Raw genomic sequence first — 18,590 nt, 5'->3', positions numbered from 1 at the left:
GCGTTTAAGGCCCCCTAGCTTCTACAAGAACCGCATGCATTTGCGCAAACAACGCATGCGTTGACAGGAGAAGCCTCATACGTTACATCATTACCCGCGCGGTTTACCTTTGAACCTGAAACTCATTACTCGCCAGCGTGAAATTCCTACACCTTCTAGACCAGGGGTCAGGAACTCCGCTTTGTGATGACTGTTTTTTTCGTGAACGCATCACATGGGAGCGAGAGTGAAGGGAGAGCACGCTCGGCTTTTACGAGCAGTCGCCGAGTTGTAATTGAAATAAATATTTAGATAACAACGAAAGCCTCACATTGTTACTTGGGATGTTACATTCGATGCTCAGTTGCGCTCTCACCACTTGGAAAATAACAAATACAAATACATGGTGTGGCGCTGCGTATATTTCCTGGAAGCTGCAACCAGGAGTGCTTGTGCATAATAGTGGCAATCCTGGAAGGTTCGACAGTTTTGGCAGGCAGAAATGTCATCGCGTGCCTCTTTGTCTAGTGTACCACGCAGGTCACTTTTCGGGGTTTAATTTTCCTCTACGCATTTTAATGTTGTTTGTTGTTGATTGTTATGTTGTTTTATGTTGTTCATGTTCGGTCGGCATTGAGTTGGGACCAAAAAGATGATTTAAACTAAAAATATGTTTTAATCTACTTGGAAGTGGCACCTAACAATACCACAACTGCCACTATCAATGCTGTTGGTTTTTTAGTTTTGATGATGACACAATGCGTAGGTCAGAAATTCAAGTCTTATTTCAAGTCTTGCAACGTGAAAGCAGACGGTTACATCATAAAAAGGATTTTGTGAGGTAAGTTATGATGACCAGACAAGTACTGAAAAGGAATGGAGGCTGGTTAATGACGAGGAAATGAATGGGTCTGATCACCCGCATGAGTGATTTAGAAATTTACTAATGATACTATGTGAGGGCAGGGCTGTGCATTAGTAGTTACAGAGATACTGACAAAACCCTAAAATTTGCATATCATACGTTTATGTAGTGTTGCACAATGCCTTTTTTTTTTACTCCCGGTACCATTTCCGTATGGTTTCAGCCAATGCTGATAATGTAGGATACCGATACCATGATTTAATATACATTTTTCCCTTTTATTACTAAATTATTGCATACACACTTGAATGTAAAGTAAATCCTATCATGGCTTGGTCAGACACTGGTTAACTCAATGGCAGAAATGGACGTCTACTCATAATGAACTTAAAATTCACAGCAGAAGGATGACAGGATGCCACACAATTGGATTTCTATCATCATCTTTGGAAGGGCGACATGCATTCTGTTTTAGTTTTTTAAATGCCATTTTGGTTAGGTTAACATATTCCGCAGCTGCAGCACATTATTTCTGTATTATACTGAATGATGTCATTTTAGTGTGGTATCGGTAAATCAGTGCAACACTACGTTTATGCTATTATAAAAGGCTTAACTTTTAACATTGCTGCCAGCTCAGCCAGTAAGAATAAAAACGAAAGAGGTGAAATGCTCTTTTAGAACACAACTAAACGCGCGCGTGTGCCAGTATCTCTGGTTGTGACTGATATGAGTCAGACTAAAACATTCATTCAGCTGTAAGGTTGCACAAGATAAATTGATTCTATCTGCAAGTGATAGTCAGGAAGGAAAACAAATAATCCAAAGAGCACAGACAAGCACACTGAAAGACTGAAAGTTCAGGCATTACCCCATTAGGCTCCTGAAAGCAATCCAAGGCAGAAACCGAGGACAGAAGGTGAAACGTAGAAAAGGGGACACATACACAAGAGTCAGCAACATGTATAAGACAAAGAAACATCAATTTACAGTCAGGAAAAAAATAAGGCCAAAGCAGAGTGACAGAGAGCACAAAAAGAAAATTATAAAGGTAAGAATCTGCAAGGAGTTTGGGCATAAAGCCCAGGAGAAAACAATGGCAGATGTGCAATAACTGACAAGAAAGAATGAAAAAGAATAGGAAATCAGCTTGGTACTTGTGAGAGCCAATTTTCAGGTCTGTAAGAGCTTCAAGGGGCTCATTAACTCTTGTTTTCAAGGTCTCAAAAACATTCTGAGAGACGGTAGAAATTCAGGGAAACAATTCTGATTGGTGTACAGGTATATCCAGTGGCGTGCACAGACAATTTGCGGGGCAGGTGCTCCGAGGGAAAAAAAAGGGCACCTTTTGAAGCATATATAACTGACAGCCTGGCTGTCTTGTTAGAACAACAACAATTCCAAACTAGCAAAGGTCAACAAAACATTCCAACAGTCTCAATAAAATACAAACAGTGCAAATGAGGTTTATTTCAGCTTTAAGGTGCTATCTCGACAATATGATCAACAATATACTGTATGAATAAGCCTGCTTGGTGGCATTACAACACGGCGCACACAAACAAAACAACTAATTTTGGGTTTGGCATTTAGCAAATAAATGTTACTAATAGCCTGCTTTTAATTTGTTGTCATAACAGTATCTCACCTCTGTGAGCCTACACTCAAACGAGGGAGCCTAGTTTTTTGGGAGTATATTAGTTACTTTCTACTGCACAGACTCAGTTTTACTTCCTCCAGGTGAGTTTCAAATTGTATACTGTAATGTAAGTACAGTGTATCACAAAAGTGAGTACACCCCTCACTCACATTTCTGCCGATATTTACGTATATCTTTTCATGGGACAACACTGTCAAAATGACACTTTGACACAATCAAAAGTTGTCTGTGTGCAGCTTATATAATAGAGTTAATTTATTTTCCCCTCAAAATAACTCAAAAATTAGCCATTAATATCTAAAGCCCTGGCAACAAAAGTGAGTACACCCCTTAGAAACTACGTATATCCCTAAATGTCCAAATTGAGTACTGCTTGTCATTTTACCTCCAAACTGTCATGTGATTCGTTACAGGAGTGCTGTCAGCATTGCTGCAGAGACTGAAGAGGTGGGGAGTCAGGCTTTTAGTGCTCAGACCATACACCGCACTCTACATCAAATTGGTGTGCATGGCTGTCACCCCAGGAGGAAGCCTCTTCTGAAGACGGTACACAAGAAAGCCCGCAAACAGTTTGCTGAAGACATGTCAACAAAGCACATGGATTACTAAAACTTTGTCTTATGGTCTGATAAGATGGGCAGGCTTTCTTGTGTACCGTCTTCAGAAGAGGCTTCCTCCTGGAGTGACAGCCATGCACACCAATTTGATGTATGGTCTGAGCACTAACAGGCTGACCCCCCCACCCCAACTCTTCAATCTCTGCAGCAATGCTTACAGCACTCCTGTAACGAGTCACATGACATTTTGGAGGGAAATTGACAAGCAGTACTCAATTTGGACATTTAGGGATGTATGTAGTTTCTACGGGGTGTACACCCTTTTGTTGCCAGGGGTTTAGATATTAATGACTATATTTTGAGGGGAAAATAAATTACCTCTATTATATAAGCTGCACACAGACTACTTTTCAATGTGTCAAAGTGTCATTTTGTCAGTGTTGTCCCATGAAAAGATATACTTAAATATCTGCAGAAATGCGAGGGGTGTACTCACTATTGTGATACACTGTAAGTATGTGCGGCCCCTTTATGAGACACTCAGGACTTGTGGACTGTGAGAGAAAACGGGCTGGGAGCTGGTGATATCGGTCGCACTCCGCAGCAGCCCGCTATTTTATGTTTATTGTTGCTACATTAAAGTGAGTAAAGCCATTCCTGACTCCTCTTCTTCCTCACCCTCAGCCAGGGGTATTACATTATATTTTAGTAGCTGTAGTTTTAGTAGTCAACGTCATCGATGACGTAAATGCGTTGAAGAGCACAACATCCAGTCGGTGGTTAATGAAGGGTTAAAAAATGCGCGGAAAGTTGAGGATGGCGGTCGCCCGGTATGCAAGCGGCGAAAGCGGCACAAAGCCAAGAAAGCGCACCAGAGTGGCCAAAACGTTGACTTATTTCAACGAAACAAAGTAGGGTAAACTGTTGTGTCCTGTCTCTTCAATGCCAAGCTTGCATACCAGGCTGCCGTGAATGAACATCTAAAGCGCCATCACCTAGTTGTAATTTTGGAAGACGACAGGAGACAACAAGCTGGCAGATCGTAAGTCCATCTAACTAACGATATTTTTTTATGAAGTTGCTGTCGCGATATGCAATAAGTCCACTTATCGCACGGAAAATTAAAATGAGGGCGGTAATTTTCACGGCTGCGTTTTATCGCCACGTGCATGCGTGCATACATTTGCGAGTGCGTGTTGGTGGCATATGAGACTCCAGTTCCTTTCACAGATGTTTATTGGTCATCAACACGCCGTAGAATTAAAGTTCAGACATATACAATAAGGAAACACGTCTATATTAAACACTATAAACGTTAGCATAGCTAAATTGAGGCTAATGGGGAAAAAGACAACCTACTAACCATTTTAGCCTGCTATAAAACCTTGTCAGTCTTCTCCAAAACGCAAACTTGCAAACAGCGTTTGCAAACAAACAAACAAACAACAACAAAAAGTATCACTGACACCTCATGCAATGACGAAAAGTGCACTTTTTTGCGGAGTGTAAAGCTTACGGTTAGCGGTTTAGCGAACGTACTTCCAGTGAAGATTTCAAAATAAAAGCATGTCATGTTCAACATATAAATAACGATTTCTGGGGTAATCTCACGTACTTCAGAATTCCGATTCTACACTAAAAATAGATTTTAAATGACACCCTTTATGAAAAATCTGATTGACAATGAATAATCATTATAATTATTATATTACTATCACTTTATATATAGCATTATACTATAATATTAATGCTAGATATTTTTTTTTTATTAAGAATTGTTTTGAATCATGCTGGAAAGGCAAATTCCATGTTCTGAATCTGTTTACATTCCATCCTTTTGCACTAGTTAATGCTATCAGCATTTGACCTCATTGTTTATTTGTGATTTTCTATAGTTATGTACGTGTTTATTTGTACTTTAAGAAAGAGTTTAAGTGTTCCAAAATGTTGTTGTTAATAAATAAGTGTAAAAAAAAACTTAATTTCTAGATCAGTATAAAAAAAAAAAAAGAAAAAAAAAAGTAAGTAAAAATAAGCCTACTGACCAATCGGGAGAAAAATAGTCGTTTGGACGGAGACAAAGGCTATTTCACAAGAAAAATAGTTAAACAACTGAGGTGGAGGGGGCACACACATACACTCGAGATTTGATTCATTATGTGTTACCTCTGCAAAGGGGCTGCAGGCCTTGGGCGAAGATGCCAGATACTGCACGTGCAGGTCCTGATGCAATTAATGTTCCGCCTTCGTAAGTTTGTGTTTGCGTTGCGCTTTCACATGGACAAATGAAGGGCGGTACGGACCTCACAGGAGGGCGTGTGTTTGCGCGTTTGGAGGACAGATGGTGCTCTAACAGTGATTCTGACTGCGGCGCTTAGGAAGGCACATGCATTACCAACATAATAATAACCATGGCTTTAGAACTTTGATAAGGGCACTTGGTCGGTTAAGAGCCTGAGCACCACCTGGCATCTATGTGTGCACGCTACTGGGTATATCTAACATGGGTGGATTACAATTCATACAAAACATGTTTGTGTCAAAAAAAAAAAAAATCACCTACAGGATAGGTCACTGTAATGACAAACCTTTTTGGGGTGACAAACTTAAATCAATCTATTACAAAACAATATTCCATTATCTGTGCTCCAAATGTGGGCCTTGTAATTTTAACAAATAAACACAACTATTGAATTTTATATTTATAACATTAAATATATTATTCAATTTCCGAATTTTCTGCACTATAAGTCCCACTGAAGGATAAGGCCTTCAATGAAAGGCCTAGTTTAAAACGGTTTGTATGTATAGGGCGCACTGCATTATAAGGCGCAGTAGTAGTTGTAGTGGTTGAAGTTGTGTTATACATCCAGTAGATCGTGCCGCGCTAAAGGGAATGTCATACCATGATTAACCAATGCTGATCCAAAAATAAAGTGCATCGGATTATATGGCGCACTGTCTGCTTTTGCAAAAATTGAAGGCTTTTAGATGCGCCTTATAGTGCAGAAAATACGGTACTTACATATGTCTTTATTAGAATATGCAAGCATGTCACAGCTGGATTTCAATTGTTTTGTCGGCAGTATTGAAGTTTGGAATCTAAAATGTGATATCAAATTTACAAGTTTATTAAAATGGAAAATGACACAATTTTTTATTATATATTTTCCACAATCACTTCTTGATCATGCAAACCTAACTCTAGAGTATCTGAAATGTGGGTCATGGCGGTAAACATAGGAGCCAAGCAGTTGGATATCAATGTTAGCAAATTAACTCGAGGTCGCATGAAAGTCTGACGTGAGGCAACTTATGCCCAACAAGTTGAAAGTTTTCCACTTCATATGTGATTTCTAACACAAAACTGTGATGATACAATTTTTTATACAAAAAAATCATATGAATACTCAATATAAAATAACATTGAACTGTATATACTGTACATGCACACAAAACAACAGCAGGAGAATAAAAGATGGCTACTTACGAGCAGGCGAATGCCACAAGAGCGCCAGTGACTACGATGAAGTCAAGAATGTTCCAGAGATCACGAAAATAGGCGCCGGGGTGGAGGATCAGTCCTAAGTCAATCATCTTGAGAATGAACACAAGTAAATGTATGCAAAATGAATAACTAAATGGACAGCTATCTTGGAACTTTGTCTCATTCCATGGACAACGAACAAAACCGACAATTTTTAAGACAAAATGTTGTTACCTTAATCACCATCTCAAATGTAAACACACCAGTGAAGACATAATCAAGATACTTGAGGACCTACAAAACAGAGCGAGTTAGAAATAAAATACTGTAATAGGAAATATTTGAACATCCTATGTCACAGGTGCCCATTACGTTGCCATTACTACCCACACTAGCGTTACGATCAACCAGTAGCTCGTGGCATCAGAAAAAAGCAACATAACCTAATATGTTGCTCACTGGTCAAAAGTATTGGCACCCCTGCAATTCTGTCAGATAATGCTCAATTTCTCCAAGAAAATGAATGCAATTACAAATGCTTTGGCACTAATATCTTCGTTAATTTTGCTTGCAATGAAATAACACAAAAGAGAATGAAAAAATATGAAATCGTTATCATTTTACACAAAACTCCAAAACTGGGCCGGACAAAAGTATTGGCACTTCAGCGTGGTAGTACAACCTTTAGACAAAATAACTGAGAACAATTCAGACTTCATAATGCCACGCCCACGGTCAAGCAGTCCAGTGGCAGAGGCAGCAAAGCAACCCCAAAACATCAGAGAACCTCTGCCATGTTTGACTGTGGGGACCGTGTTCTTTTCTTTGAAGGCCTTGTTTTTTGTTTTTTTTTTCCTATAAACTCTATGTTGATGCCTTTTCCCCAAATCCTCTACTTTTGTCTCATCTGACCAGAGAACATTCTTCCAAAATGTTTTTGGCTTTCTCAGGTAAGTTTTGGCAAACTCCAGCCTGGCTGTTTTATGTTTCTGGGTCAGAAATGGGGTCTTCCTGCGTATCTTCCCAACAAGTCCCTTTAGATTCAGACGTCGACGGATAGTACAGGTGGACACTGTTGTACCTTCAGACTGCAGGACAGCTTGAACTTGTTTGGATGTAGTCAAGGTTCTTTATCCACCATCCGCACAATCTCCTTGAAATCTCCCTCGTCAATTTTTTTTTGCGTCTACATCTAGGGAGGTTAGCCACAGTGCCGTGGGCTTTACACTTATTGATAACACTGCGCATGATAGACACAGGAACATTCAGGCCTTTGGAGATGGAGTTACAGCCTAGAGATTGCCCATGCTTCCTCATTATTTTGCTTCTCAAGTTCTCAGACAGTTCTTTGGTTTTCTTTCTTTTCTCCATGCTCATTGTGGTACACAAAAGGACACAGGACAGAGGACAGAGGTTGAGTCAAATTTAATCCATTTTAACTGGCTGTAAGTGTGATTTAGTTGTTGCCAACACCTGTTATGTGCCACAGGTAAGTAACAGGTACTGTCAATTACACAAATTACAGAAGCATCACGAGATTTTTCAAAGGGTGCCAATACTTTTGTCTGGCCCGTTTTTGGAGTTTTGTGTAAAATGATAATGATTTTTTTTTTCCCACATTCTCTTTGTGTTTTTTCATTGCAAGCAAAATAAATGAAGATATTACTACCAAAGCATTTGTAATTGCAATCATTTTCTGGGAGAAATTGAGCATTATCTGACAGAATTGCAGGGGTGCCAATACTTTTGGCCAGCACTGTAGGTAACTATGTATATTTAAAAAGTAATAATAATAATTTTTAGGACCCCACATCCCCCCTCTGTTATGGTAGATCGTGGGAGGTTGTCTCCTTGAAAAGTAGGTTTTGGAGCAAAAAACAATGAGCACCCCACCTTTTACATCACCCGTTCGCTCCCTCCAGGTGGGTTGATCATGTGAATGTCAATTCTCACTCTCAGAAAAAGGACTCCAGTGTGTACTCACATTGAGGCCCCTGGGCCCAAATTAGGAGTTCTATATGGCTCATTTTCAAACCATTTTTGCTACATGTACTCATAATAAAATGAAAGTTTGGTGCCTTTTTACATATTTTATAGCCAATGACAAAATATTGGGGTGTAGCTAAAATTAGAGTGCACCGGTTTTGTGGCTCAACAGGTGTCAATCAACTTGGATAGCAGTTGCTGCAAGATTATAGTTAATTGTGCGTAAAAATAAAGAAGCCATTTTTGTGTGCGTTGGCCCGGAGAACTGTGGCATGGCATCGATTTAAAGCCACACTAGGTCACTTTTCGGGTTTGGTAGATTTTAGCGACGCCAGTGGACAAAAGCGGTAGTGTTTTGCCTTTAGGAAGACTGCGTTTCCCATTAAGACCAGCGCACGCCCGTATAGTGTCATAAAAGGATGATCTCCCGGTTGCCTGCAGATGGATTAAACAACATTTCTGTTTCCAACGGCTGTGTGATCTAGGAATAATAATAAGGTAATGAATCAAGTTGTGACTAAACATTAGCATATGATGGTTAGCAACTGTGTGGCTTAGTGTCGCTAAAAACCCGTCAGCGCAGACGAGTTCGGTTGAGGGGATCGTCACGTCAGCGAGTGAAAGCCGCAGAAGTCGCACAAAAGTATTCGCATTGAATACAATGGAAGGGCTAAGTGATGTATGCTGTAAAGCAGTTTGCACATTTGCGTTTTTTTTTTTTTGTCAAAGTTAATTAGTGTTGATGAAAGCAACACAGACCCACTCAAGTTATCAAAGAGGTGTCATTCAACTAGTTGCCAGTCGACATATCATCACATGTTATGAAAATATTTTATAAAGGTTGAAAGTAAAGATACACGATAATATCGGCCACAGATAATTATCGGCCGATAACGGCAATTATGACGTCACACAGATAATCCAGATAATAAAAAAATTCAACCGATAATGCAATCCGATAATTATATACTTGATTTAGCCTCCAAATGTGCACAACCGAAGAATTCAGCACGCCGCCTCCTCAACCCCTCACCTCTCTGAAGCCCCTGAGCCCATAAAGGAGGAGGGGTTGAGGAGGCAGAGTTACATGACAAGAAGTAGTTAAATATTATGGCGGCTGTTACTAAAAAAACCACGCTCTCGCCATCTGCGAAACATGTACCGTAGAAGTTCCACGAGGCAGAAAGAAAGCGTCCTCATTCAAAACAACTAACCCATCAGCCATATAAAACTGCATCACAAAGATTTTTGGAACGAATACGAGGCTGCTGCTATCGATAATGCTAAGGCTATTGTAAACACAAGCTAAACTACGGGGCTTGTGACAATACAGAGTCGGACTGTTTGGGAATGCAGCCCAAGGCGGGTGGTAAATTCGCATCTAAGGCTAAACACCGGCACGACTGGAGACCGATAGTCGGCAAGTAGCCGTCTTCCGACGGAGCCTGCCGCTCTGGCCGGTCCGGCAGGCCGAGCCCGGTTCCCCGGCTTCGGGACCTCCCTCTGGCGAACACCCCGGTTTCTCGAGCGTTCCCCCACGGCGTACGAGGAGAGCCAGGACCCGAATACGCCGCGGCGAACTGGCTGGGGCGGGCAGATTATCCGGTACAAACGTATCTGCCGCCGCCGCCGAGACAAGACACGTTTTTTTTTTTTTTTTTACCTAAATTACCCGAGAACCAAAGCCCTGGATAAAAAAATAATGCAGTTTATACGACCACCGTTCTTCATGAAAAAGTGATGTCCAGTAAGCAAGCTTATCATGACGGCACAGTGGTTAGATGATAATTTAAACATGGAGAAAATGAATTCAGCCAGTCAATAATGCATTCAGTATGTAAAATGACGAGCGGCCTTTATTTTCGGCTTAACAAAACTCAGGCACAAAACAACACGCACGCGGATGCGAGCTCCAACTCCATCCAAATAGTACTGCAGTGTATCAGTTTAGCTGCTGTAAAGCAAATGTCGTGAAAGCCGCAAATGTAAACAAAGCGCTGCAGAATGGGTACATGACATCTCTCTCTTTTGAGTTAATCATTTTCACAGTGTGCAACAAAGCATATAAGTTAATCACTTTTCAAATTATTTAACTTATTTCTCTGATCTATTACAGTAACAGTAGATAATCAAATTCTTAAATCAACATTCTGTAGCCACAAATATTATTCAAAATCTTTCCTTCTTCCAAGTTTTTTTTTTTTTTTTTTTAGGATTAAGTATAATAATGTATTGCTTAAAACAAGGCTGTTAAGATTATTTTCAGCTAGCTATTTTTCTTCCAAGAAATCTGAGAGAAATACACTTGAAGCGATGGCAGATAATTTCACTTATTGCCAATAGATTTACACTTAAAACTGACTAGTTTTAAGAAGGTGTGTTTTGCAGTGTATTAATGTTATATATGTTAGGAATGGCTTACTTTTAAAGGCATTTTTGTGCAACTTAGGTATGTACTCTGTAAGTAATTGTTGCCAAAAGTTTACCATTACACAATGTCAGACAATCTGTCATTATTTAGATGTTTGAATTGACGACTTGTTCATATTTTATGTTGAAAAAAAGAGCAATAAATTATATTTTTGTACAGCAATATTTTTTTTGTGTATACTTTAAAATTTTACATAAATCTTTTAATAGAATTATCAGCTTGACATTATCGTTTATCGGTTGGCATGAGGAGGAAATTATCGGTTATCTGTATCGGTTGAAAAATGTATTATCGTGCATCACTAGTTGAAAGGTTACCTAGTGATTCTTTAAGCTATTTTTTCGTTATCGCTAAAAACGTGTCTTGGGAGACTAAAACATAACGAGACGAATGGCAGTTTTTGTCTTAAGAGACGACAACGACATGAAAGTGGAGTTTCTGTCATATATTCACAATGCGTGACATTTTCATATGGTATGTGGAGCATGTCAGCCTGCATCAGAGCAGTGCTAGAATGTGCTTCAAACTTTGCTCCAGGCTTGCTTGTTTTGAAACACGGTAAGATTTGTTTTCTTATCTTGGCAAGAGAAAAAATGCAATGTTGCTTTAGCCCTTAAAGGTCTATGTTGAGTGATCATCACACACTAAATGTAACACAGTGTTATCATAGCATCCACGTTAGCAATTAGCATTTAGCCTGGCGAGCGTCGTCTTAAATTCTCGGCTAATTAATGAAAATAACGTAGTGTTTTCCTGCTGAGAGTTTATTATCATCACTAAGTTACCGTTGTCCTGTCCTAAATGATATATTTAGAGGCCCACAAATAAGACGGGAAACTACACATGCATGACTTTACCAACGAGACTCTATAGACGTTTTAGGCTGCACATTCAGTTTATTCTCCTGTATCATGGTTAAAAAACGATATATATAAAAGGAGAAATAGGTTGCCACAAACTCACGTTGTTGCGGGGTGCATTAGACTGCACAGGATCCTCAGCTGCCAGGGCAATGCTACTCATGGTAATGACCATCAGGATGCACATTTCAAAGTAGCGTAGGTTGACCACGTAATGACACAGCCGCCGCACCCTGCAACAACACACGCATGGAATTTCCGTGAGTATACAATGAAGAGACAGCTAATGTTCAAGCGACACGTTCTCAGACGAGCCATGAACTATAAGCATTTTACTTGCTGTCAAAATGATTCATCCGGTCTGTCACGATATCTATGAAGCATTTAAACAAATTAAGAAGCAATAGACTGCATGATTCTTATGTACCATAAAGACATTAAGTGTAGCAAAAGAATTGCAAATTGTTGATTGAAAAAAAAAAATCTAATTATATTAGCTAACAAACTACATTTTTAACCCAAGTCCAATATCTAGCCAGTTATTACCCAATGACTTACGGATTTGTTTGTCCAAAAATGAACATGGAACTATAGGGGAGAATCTGCCGCGGCCTATTTGCAGCATCGTCCTCTTCTAGGGCTTTCTTCTCCTCGTTGACTGTTAAGTTGCTGCAGTCAATGTTGTTCACTAGTGCAGAAAATACATCATAGCTCTCACAACTGAAATACTTTCACTGTATCAGAGGTTCTCAAAAAATTTACAGGAAAAACCATGATCAGGGCGAATATTAAAATACGTTGGAGTAGTAAGCCAAAGGTTATCACACTTTGAGGTTGCTCCTAAATATTTGAAAAGAAATGGTTTCCCTACTTGATATTTTATCTATGGTGTCCATGAACGCGTTCAATGAACAATCGTTCATGGACACATTCATATTTTTGGCGAACGTGAACTGAACGCATCATATTTTTGTCTCATGAATGTTACTGTGAACGCATCTATTCTAGCTGTTGTGAGCAGTGTTCAATAGTCGTTCATTCTCAAGTACTGATGCTGTTCAGTTGGACTTTGTTTAGCATCTTTAACCCTATTTAAACAAGTTGCATCATAAACATACTTCTGCAACATGAATACAGCGTTTAAAAAAAAAAGGGAAAAAAATGGCACGGGGAAGATGCGCTGAGAGAGAACTTTCGTGTGCTGCATCATTTTTGTCGCAGTAATTTCTTGCAAAATATGTGGTTATTTTCAGCAAAGGATAAATTTGCCATCATGTTTACTTCAAGCATTCATTACATCCTTGACCAAACCTTCACTCAAAGTGCCTATTTCTCACACCATAATGTTACTAGAAAAATCTACGTAATAATGTGATAAAGTTTCTCCTCACTGGGAATCACGGTTGTCTCTCCGGGTGGGGCTGTTATGGTGACAGGGATGTGAATGGTGTTGCTGTTAAGGCCAGCCTGGCTGGCTCTAGTGGAATTCTTTTGGTTGTCAGCATCCTCCTGCTTGTCTCCAAGACTCAGAGGACTGGTAGCAAGAACCTCTTCCTCACCATCAGACTGCATCTCCCTGGAGAAAAAGGTGTAGATTTTATCCGATGGGACCATACTTTCGAGGTGCTTTTTACTTTATTCATTGGTGGCCATTGCCATTGGTTGGACCCTCAACCTGACGCATCCTGCAACACAATTGCTGATATCGTATTCTTACCTATGATTTTTCTTGCACTTTTTGCTTTCATCCCCATCCAGAGTCGACTGCGCTCTGACCATTCGAGAGCATCGGCCTTTCCTTTCTCCATTACCCTCGCCTCCTCTTCCTCGGCCCCTGCGCTCTCCATGGGAACCATTCGCTAATGTCCCATTTCCCTCTTTTGGCGTCCGGTGTGAATGGTGATGGCGATGGCCCCTCTCTTCCCCTCCTGCCCGTACATCAGAGACGTCTTCTTCCGGGGAGCCTGTATGATGATGCCGCCTGCGTCTCTGACCCTCATCTCGGCTGTGACCGCAACTCTCCCCTCTTCTCTCTTTAGTCTGACCTCCATTGCTATTATGATCTTTGCTCCGGCTGTGATGGGTGTGATGCCTCGCTGGACGGCCGTCACCTCCATCCCTGCCCTCACCGTTCCTGTCCCGATGTCTGTGGTGCTTCCTGGTGTGCGAATGGAGGATGTCTCCCGTGCCGTCTTGCTGACCTTCCTCGGGAGGCCTGTTGGACTCCACCACAAGGGGCCTGTCCAGGTGGGTCTTCATGTCAGGATGAAGATGGAGGGCAGAGGACAGTCGTAGGCGCTCCTCAGGGTCGAGCTCGTTAAACAAAGCTTCACTGCTTGCTCTCACGTTGTGTCTCCTCAGCTGGTTTGTCCTTTGCTCCCACACTGACATGGTTTTGGCTGTCCGTTGCTGTTCCTTGCTGAGACACAAAAAACCCCACACGAAAATGTCACAATTAACACAAAATCTTTCAATTTTTCTCCCTTTTTCTAAATTTCCGATTCATTCTGCTTTGAACAATTTTCATTTGACACAAAGCAAGGTTAACTGCTATTATTTAATTTATTATGATCCATATTGAATACTACTTAGAATCCCATCAATAACCTAACATACAAGCATGTCACTAAATGATCTGTGATGCAGAGCACAAATATCCACCATGATAGTGTTGAGTAACCATGCTTGTATAAAATGTCAATTAGTGTTGCACCGATACCGATATTACCAATACAGCAGGGAGTATTAAAGTGGCAGTTGTGCTTCTGCGTTGCGGTGATGCCGTATGTAAGATGTGCTTTAATGCTTTTGCACACTAACAGTATTTACAATAATTAAACCAATTATGTGTGTTTAAAACTAGGTGTTATGATTATGTTTTCTCATGTAACAGTCTATTCGCTTGTGCTTTAGTGCTTATACAATGAAAAGAGTAAGGTTTCTGTTTTCAGTAAACGTCACCATAATGTTTCATTCACGGTTTCTGTTCTCAGTAAACGATACCATAACAGCTATCTCTCGGTAAACGAAACTTACGCATGTGCAATGAATGCTCTCCCACTTGTCAATAAAACACACGACCCCCAGGGAGGGGGCTGAGAGAGACACACTGACCTTGCGAACGAGCGTATTACCCTGTCAGCTCTCTCCCTGGTGGCCGCCGGTGAAACTCAAGATTCCGTCTCCTGTCTGATCCTTGCCTTCGTCCTCCTCTAGGTCTGTGTTATTTTGCTAGATACAAGTAAATTTAGACCTAACACCGTAGCTACGCCGTCGACGGTGTACTCTGCTTGGACCCTACGCCGTAGCCTTGCGTAAGCCTCCCAAAAATCCTCGCCGCGGTGATGAATTGCTACGTGAACAGCAAGGACCAGTCCACAAAAAACGACGCTAGCTTGTAGCTAGCCGCCACAACTTGTTAGCTTCTACCAAAGGCTGAAATACTTAACATCGCCATCAATCTCTGGGCAACATCAACAGGCATGCTGTGTGTTTGCTGGTGTGATATTAAAGGTTGAATTTGGCAAAGATTGTCAAATCTGCCCCCTGACATCTGAAAATATCGAATGTGCATCTAATTTTCCATGCTCCTCCGTGGGTGAACTAGCCCGGGAAACAGGGGTCGCGTTAACCGAATATTTTCCGTCGTTGAACGGTTTTTTAAAACGGTGACGGAAAAAACTGAAGTCCGTCCGTCATTTTGACAGGTTGCAATTCACACCCCAAACCACAGGGTGGCGAGTGAACATATTAATTAGCTATTGTCTCTCTTAATGCATGACGTCGTTGGCTATTCTGTCAGAATATTGTAGCGTCACCGGGGTCTGGCGGCGGCACCGTGATTGACACATCAACGCGAGGTTCTTATTGGTGCGCCCGGTGTGCCAGCGCATCATCCAATTGGTGGACTAAATTGCCGCCTGTGTATAGACCCCAATCACATGACGTCACAACTACGCCCCCCTGACTGGAGCCGCCATATTGTGTGTCGGCTGTGTTTACACATTACCGCTACGTACATGCCTCCTATTACGGCGTGTTTTTCTGCTCGTTAACATTAATAATCAAAATGGTGAAGGCGTGTGTGGCGGTTGGTTGCAGTAACAGAGAAGATAGACGGAGAGACTTGAAGGTCTACCGTATTCTGAGAGACCTGAAAAGGAGAGCGAGATGGACTGCCGTAATTCGACAAGAAATCTGGGCACCAAACAATCACCACAGACTATGTAGTAGTCATTTTATATCTGGTAAGATGCATTTAATATATATTTAGAAGATTTTGGGATGACAACCACAATTAAGATCATTGTGTGACGTTGGTGATTGGGGTCTATATAGTTGCCTCTTTTTCTTTGGGGGCGGAGTTGTTGTTTTGTTGGTGTTGGTGGTAAGCAGAGTAAAAAGAGGGAGAAAAATACCACGACTTCCGTGTCTAATTTTTCTACGCCAAGCAAGCGTTACAATATTAATTAAAAATGAATGAAAACTAAATACTATTGAATATGTCATAATTATCATTTTAAAAATTTAAGTGACGGGTAAAAATAGGTTATGACCGGATTTTTATGACCCTGTCAGTCAAAATGACAGACAACGAAAATGTCTAGCGCAACCTCTGCCGGGAAACTACACAAAGATAAGGATACACCACTTAGTGACTGGGCGGCGCACTAAAGCGCAATGCATTACTTTTTCGCTGAGCTTCAAATGCCAATCGCTGGTGTAGGGTTGATGGCGACGGGTCAATGACATAGGGTCGAGGGCGCATCTTATGCCGTCAGCCCAACACAGAAGCACCAGCAATGCATTAAAAATAATGTGCCGATACTGTGCAGTATGTACTATGTGAGGTCTAGTTTCTTAAATGCTGGTCGCCCTTTATAATGTTTATGTATATATGCATATACAGTGCTGGCCAAAAGTATTGGCACCCATGCACTTCTGTCAGATAATTCTCAATTTCTTCCAGAAAATGATCGCAATTACAAATGCTTTGGTAGTAATATCCTCATTTATTTTGCCTGCAATGAAAAAACACAAAACAGAATGAAAAAAAAAATCATTATCATTTTACACAAAACTCCAAAAATGAGCCGGACAAAAGTATTGGCACCCTCAGCCTAATACTTGGTAGCACAACCTTTAAAAAAAATAACTGCAAACAACTGCAACCGGTATCCAGCAACGAGATTCTTACAATGCTCTGCTGGAATTTTTGACCATTCTTCTTTGGCCAACTGCTCTAGGTCTCCGAGAATTGAAGGGTGCCTTCTCCTAACTGCCAATTTCAGATCTCTCCACAGGTGTTCTATGGGATTCAGGTCTGGACTGGCTGGCCACTTTAAAAGTATCCAGTGCTTTCTCTCAAACCATTTACTAGTGCTTTTTGAAGTGTGTTTTGGGTCATTGTCCTGCTGGAAGTCCCGTGACCTCTGAGGGAAAACCAGCTTTGGTGGGCCCTACATTATGCTGCAAAATTTGTTGGTAGTCCTCAGACTTCAGAATGCCATGCACATGGTCAAGCAGTCCAGTGCCAGAAGTAGCATAGCAAACCCCAAAACATTAGGGAACCTCTGCCATGTTTGACTGTGGGGACCGTTTTCTTTTCTTTGAAGGCCCTCTTTTTCCCCTGTTGATGCCTTTTCCCAAAAAGCTCTACTTTTGTCTCATCTGACTAGAGAACATTCTTTCCCAGGTAAGTTTTGGCAAACTCCATCCTGGCTTTTTTTATGTCCCTGGGTCAGAAGTGGGGTCTTCCTGGGTATTCTACCATAGAGTCCCTTTTCATTCAGACGCCGACAGATAGTACGGGTTGACACTGTTGTACTCTCGGACTGCAGGACAGCTTGAACTTGTTTGGATGTTAGTCGAGGTTCTTTACCCACCGTCCGCACAATCTTTCGTTGAAATCTCTCGTCAATTTTTCTTTTCCGTCCACATCTAGGGAGGTTAGCCACAGTGCCATGGGCTTTACACCTATTGATGACACAGCGCACCGTAGACACAGGAACATTCAGGTCTTTGGAGATGGACTTGTAGCCTTGAGCCTGCCCATGCTTCCTCACAATTTTGCTTCTCAAGTCCTCAGACAGTTCTTTGGTCTTCTTTCATTTCTCCATGCTCAATGTGGTACCACATAGGACAGAGGTTGAGTCAACTTTAATCCATTTTAACTGGCTGCAAGTGTGATTTAGTTATTGCCACCACCTGTTATGTGCCACAGCTAAGTAACATGTGCTGTTAATTGCACAAATTAGAGAAGCATCACATTATTTTTCAAAAGGTGCCAATTGTGTTGTCAGCCCCATTTTTGAAGTTTTGTGTAAAATGGTAATTATTTTTTTCCCATTCTCTTATGTGTTTTTTCATTGCAAGCAAAATAAATGAAGATATTTCTACCAAAGCATTTGTAATTGCAATCATTTTCTGGGAGAAATTGAGCGTTATCTGACAGAGTTGGAGGGGTCCCAATACTTTTGGCTCGCACTGTATATAGAGTATATACTGTACAGTGTATATATAATTATTTACAGGTAGTCCCCGGGTTATATCGTACCTGACTTACAGTATGTCATTTCAACTTTATGACTTTATGGGCGGCCATGGCGGAGTTGGTAGCTTGAGTTGTCCTGGGAACGAAGGGTCAGCGGTTCGGTTCCTGGCTATAACTACTTAAAATGCCATTGGGCAAGACACTGAACCCTAACTTGCCCCCAATGGGTTGGCAGCGCCATGCATGGCGGCAGCACCATTGGTCTGTGAATG

General features: G+C 41.1%; 1 protein-coding gene across 8 annotated transcripts in view; it reads right to left on the bottom strand.

The window, feature by feature from the left end:
• cacna1bb (calcium channel, voltage-dependent, N type, alpha 1B subunit, b) overlaps positions 1-18,590 on the bottom strand; it is a 411,213-nt gene that overhangs the window by 124,297 nt on the left and 268,326 nt on the right. For all 8 annotated transcript variants that reach the window (XM_057818689.1, XM_057818692.1, XM_057818685.1 and 5 more), the window contains 6 exons: positions 13,543-14,244; positions 13,217-13,401; positions 12,384-12,513; positions 11,929-12,058; positions 6,783-6,842; positions 6,552-6,658 (listed from right to left, as the gene is read on the bottom strand). In XM_057818689.1, coding sequence (XP_057674672.1) covers positions 6,552-6,658; positions 6,783-6,842; positions 11,929-12,058; positions 12,384-12,513; positions 13,217-13,401; positions 13,543-14,244 — 1,314 coding nt within the window. The remainder of the gene's footprint in view (positions 1-6,551; positions 6,659-6,782; positions 6,843-11,928; positions 12,059-12,383; positions 12,514-13,216; positions 13,402-13,542; positions 14,245-18,590) is intronic.

Source organism: Corythoichthys intestinalis, chromosome 17 (genome assembly GCF_030265065.1).
Source record: "Corythoichthys intestinalis isolate RoL2023-P3 chromosome 17, ASM3026506v1, whole genome shotgun sequence".
In the NCBI taxonomy this organism is placed as follows: Eukaryota; Metazoa; Chordata; class Actinopteri; order Syngnathiformes; family Syngnathidae; genus Corythoichthys; species Corythoichthys intestinalis.
Note: the sequence above shows the minus strand (reverse complement) of the source record. Positions and strands in the feature narration are given on the sequence as shown.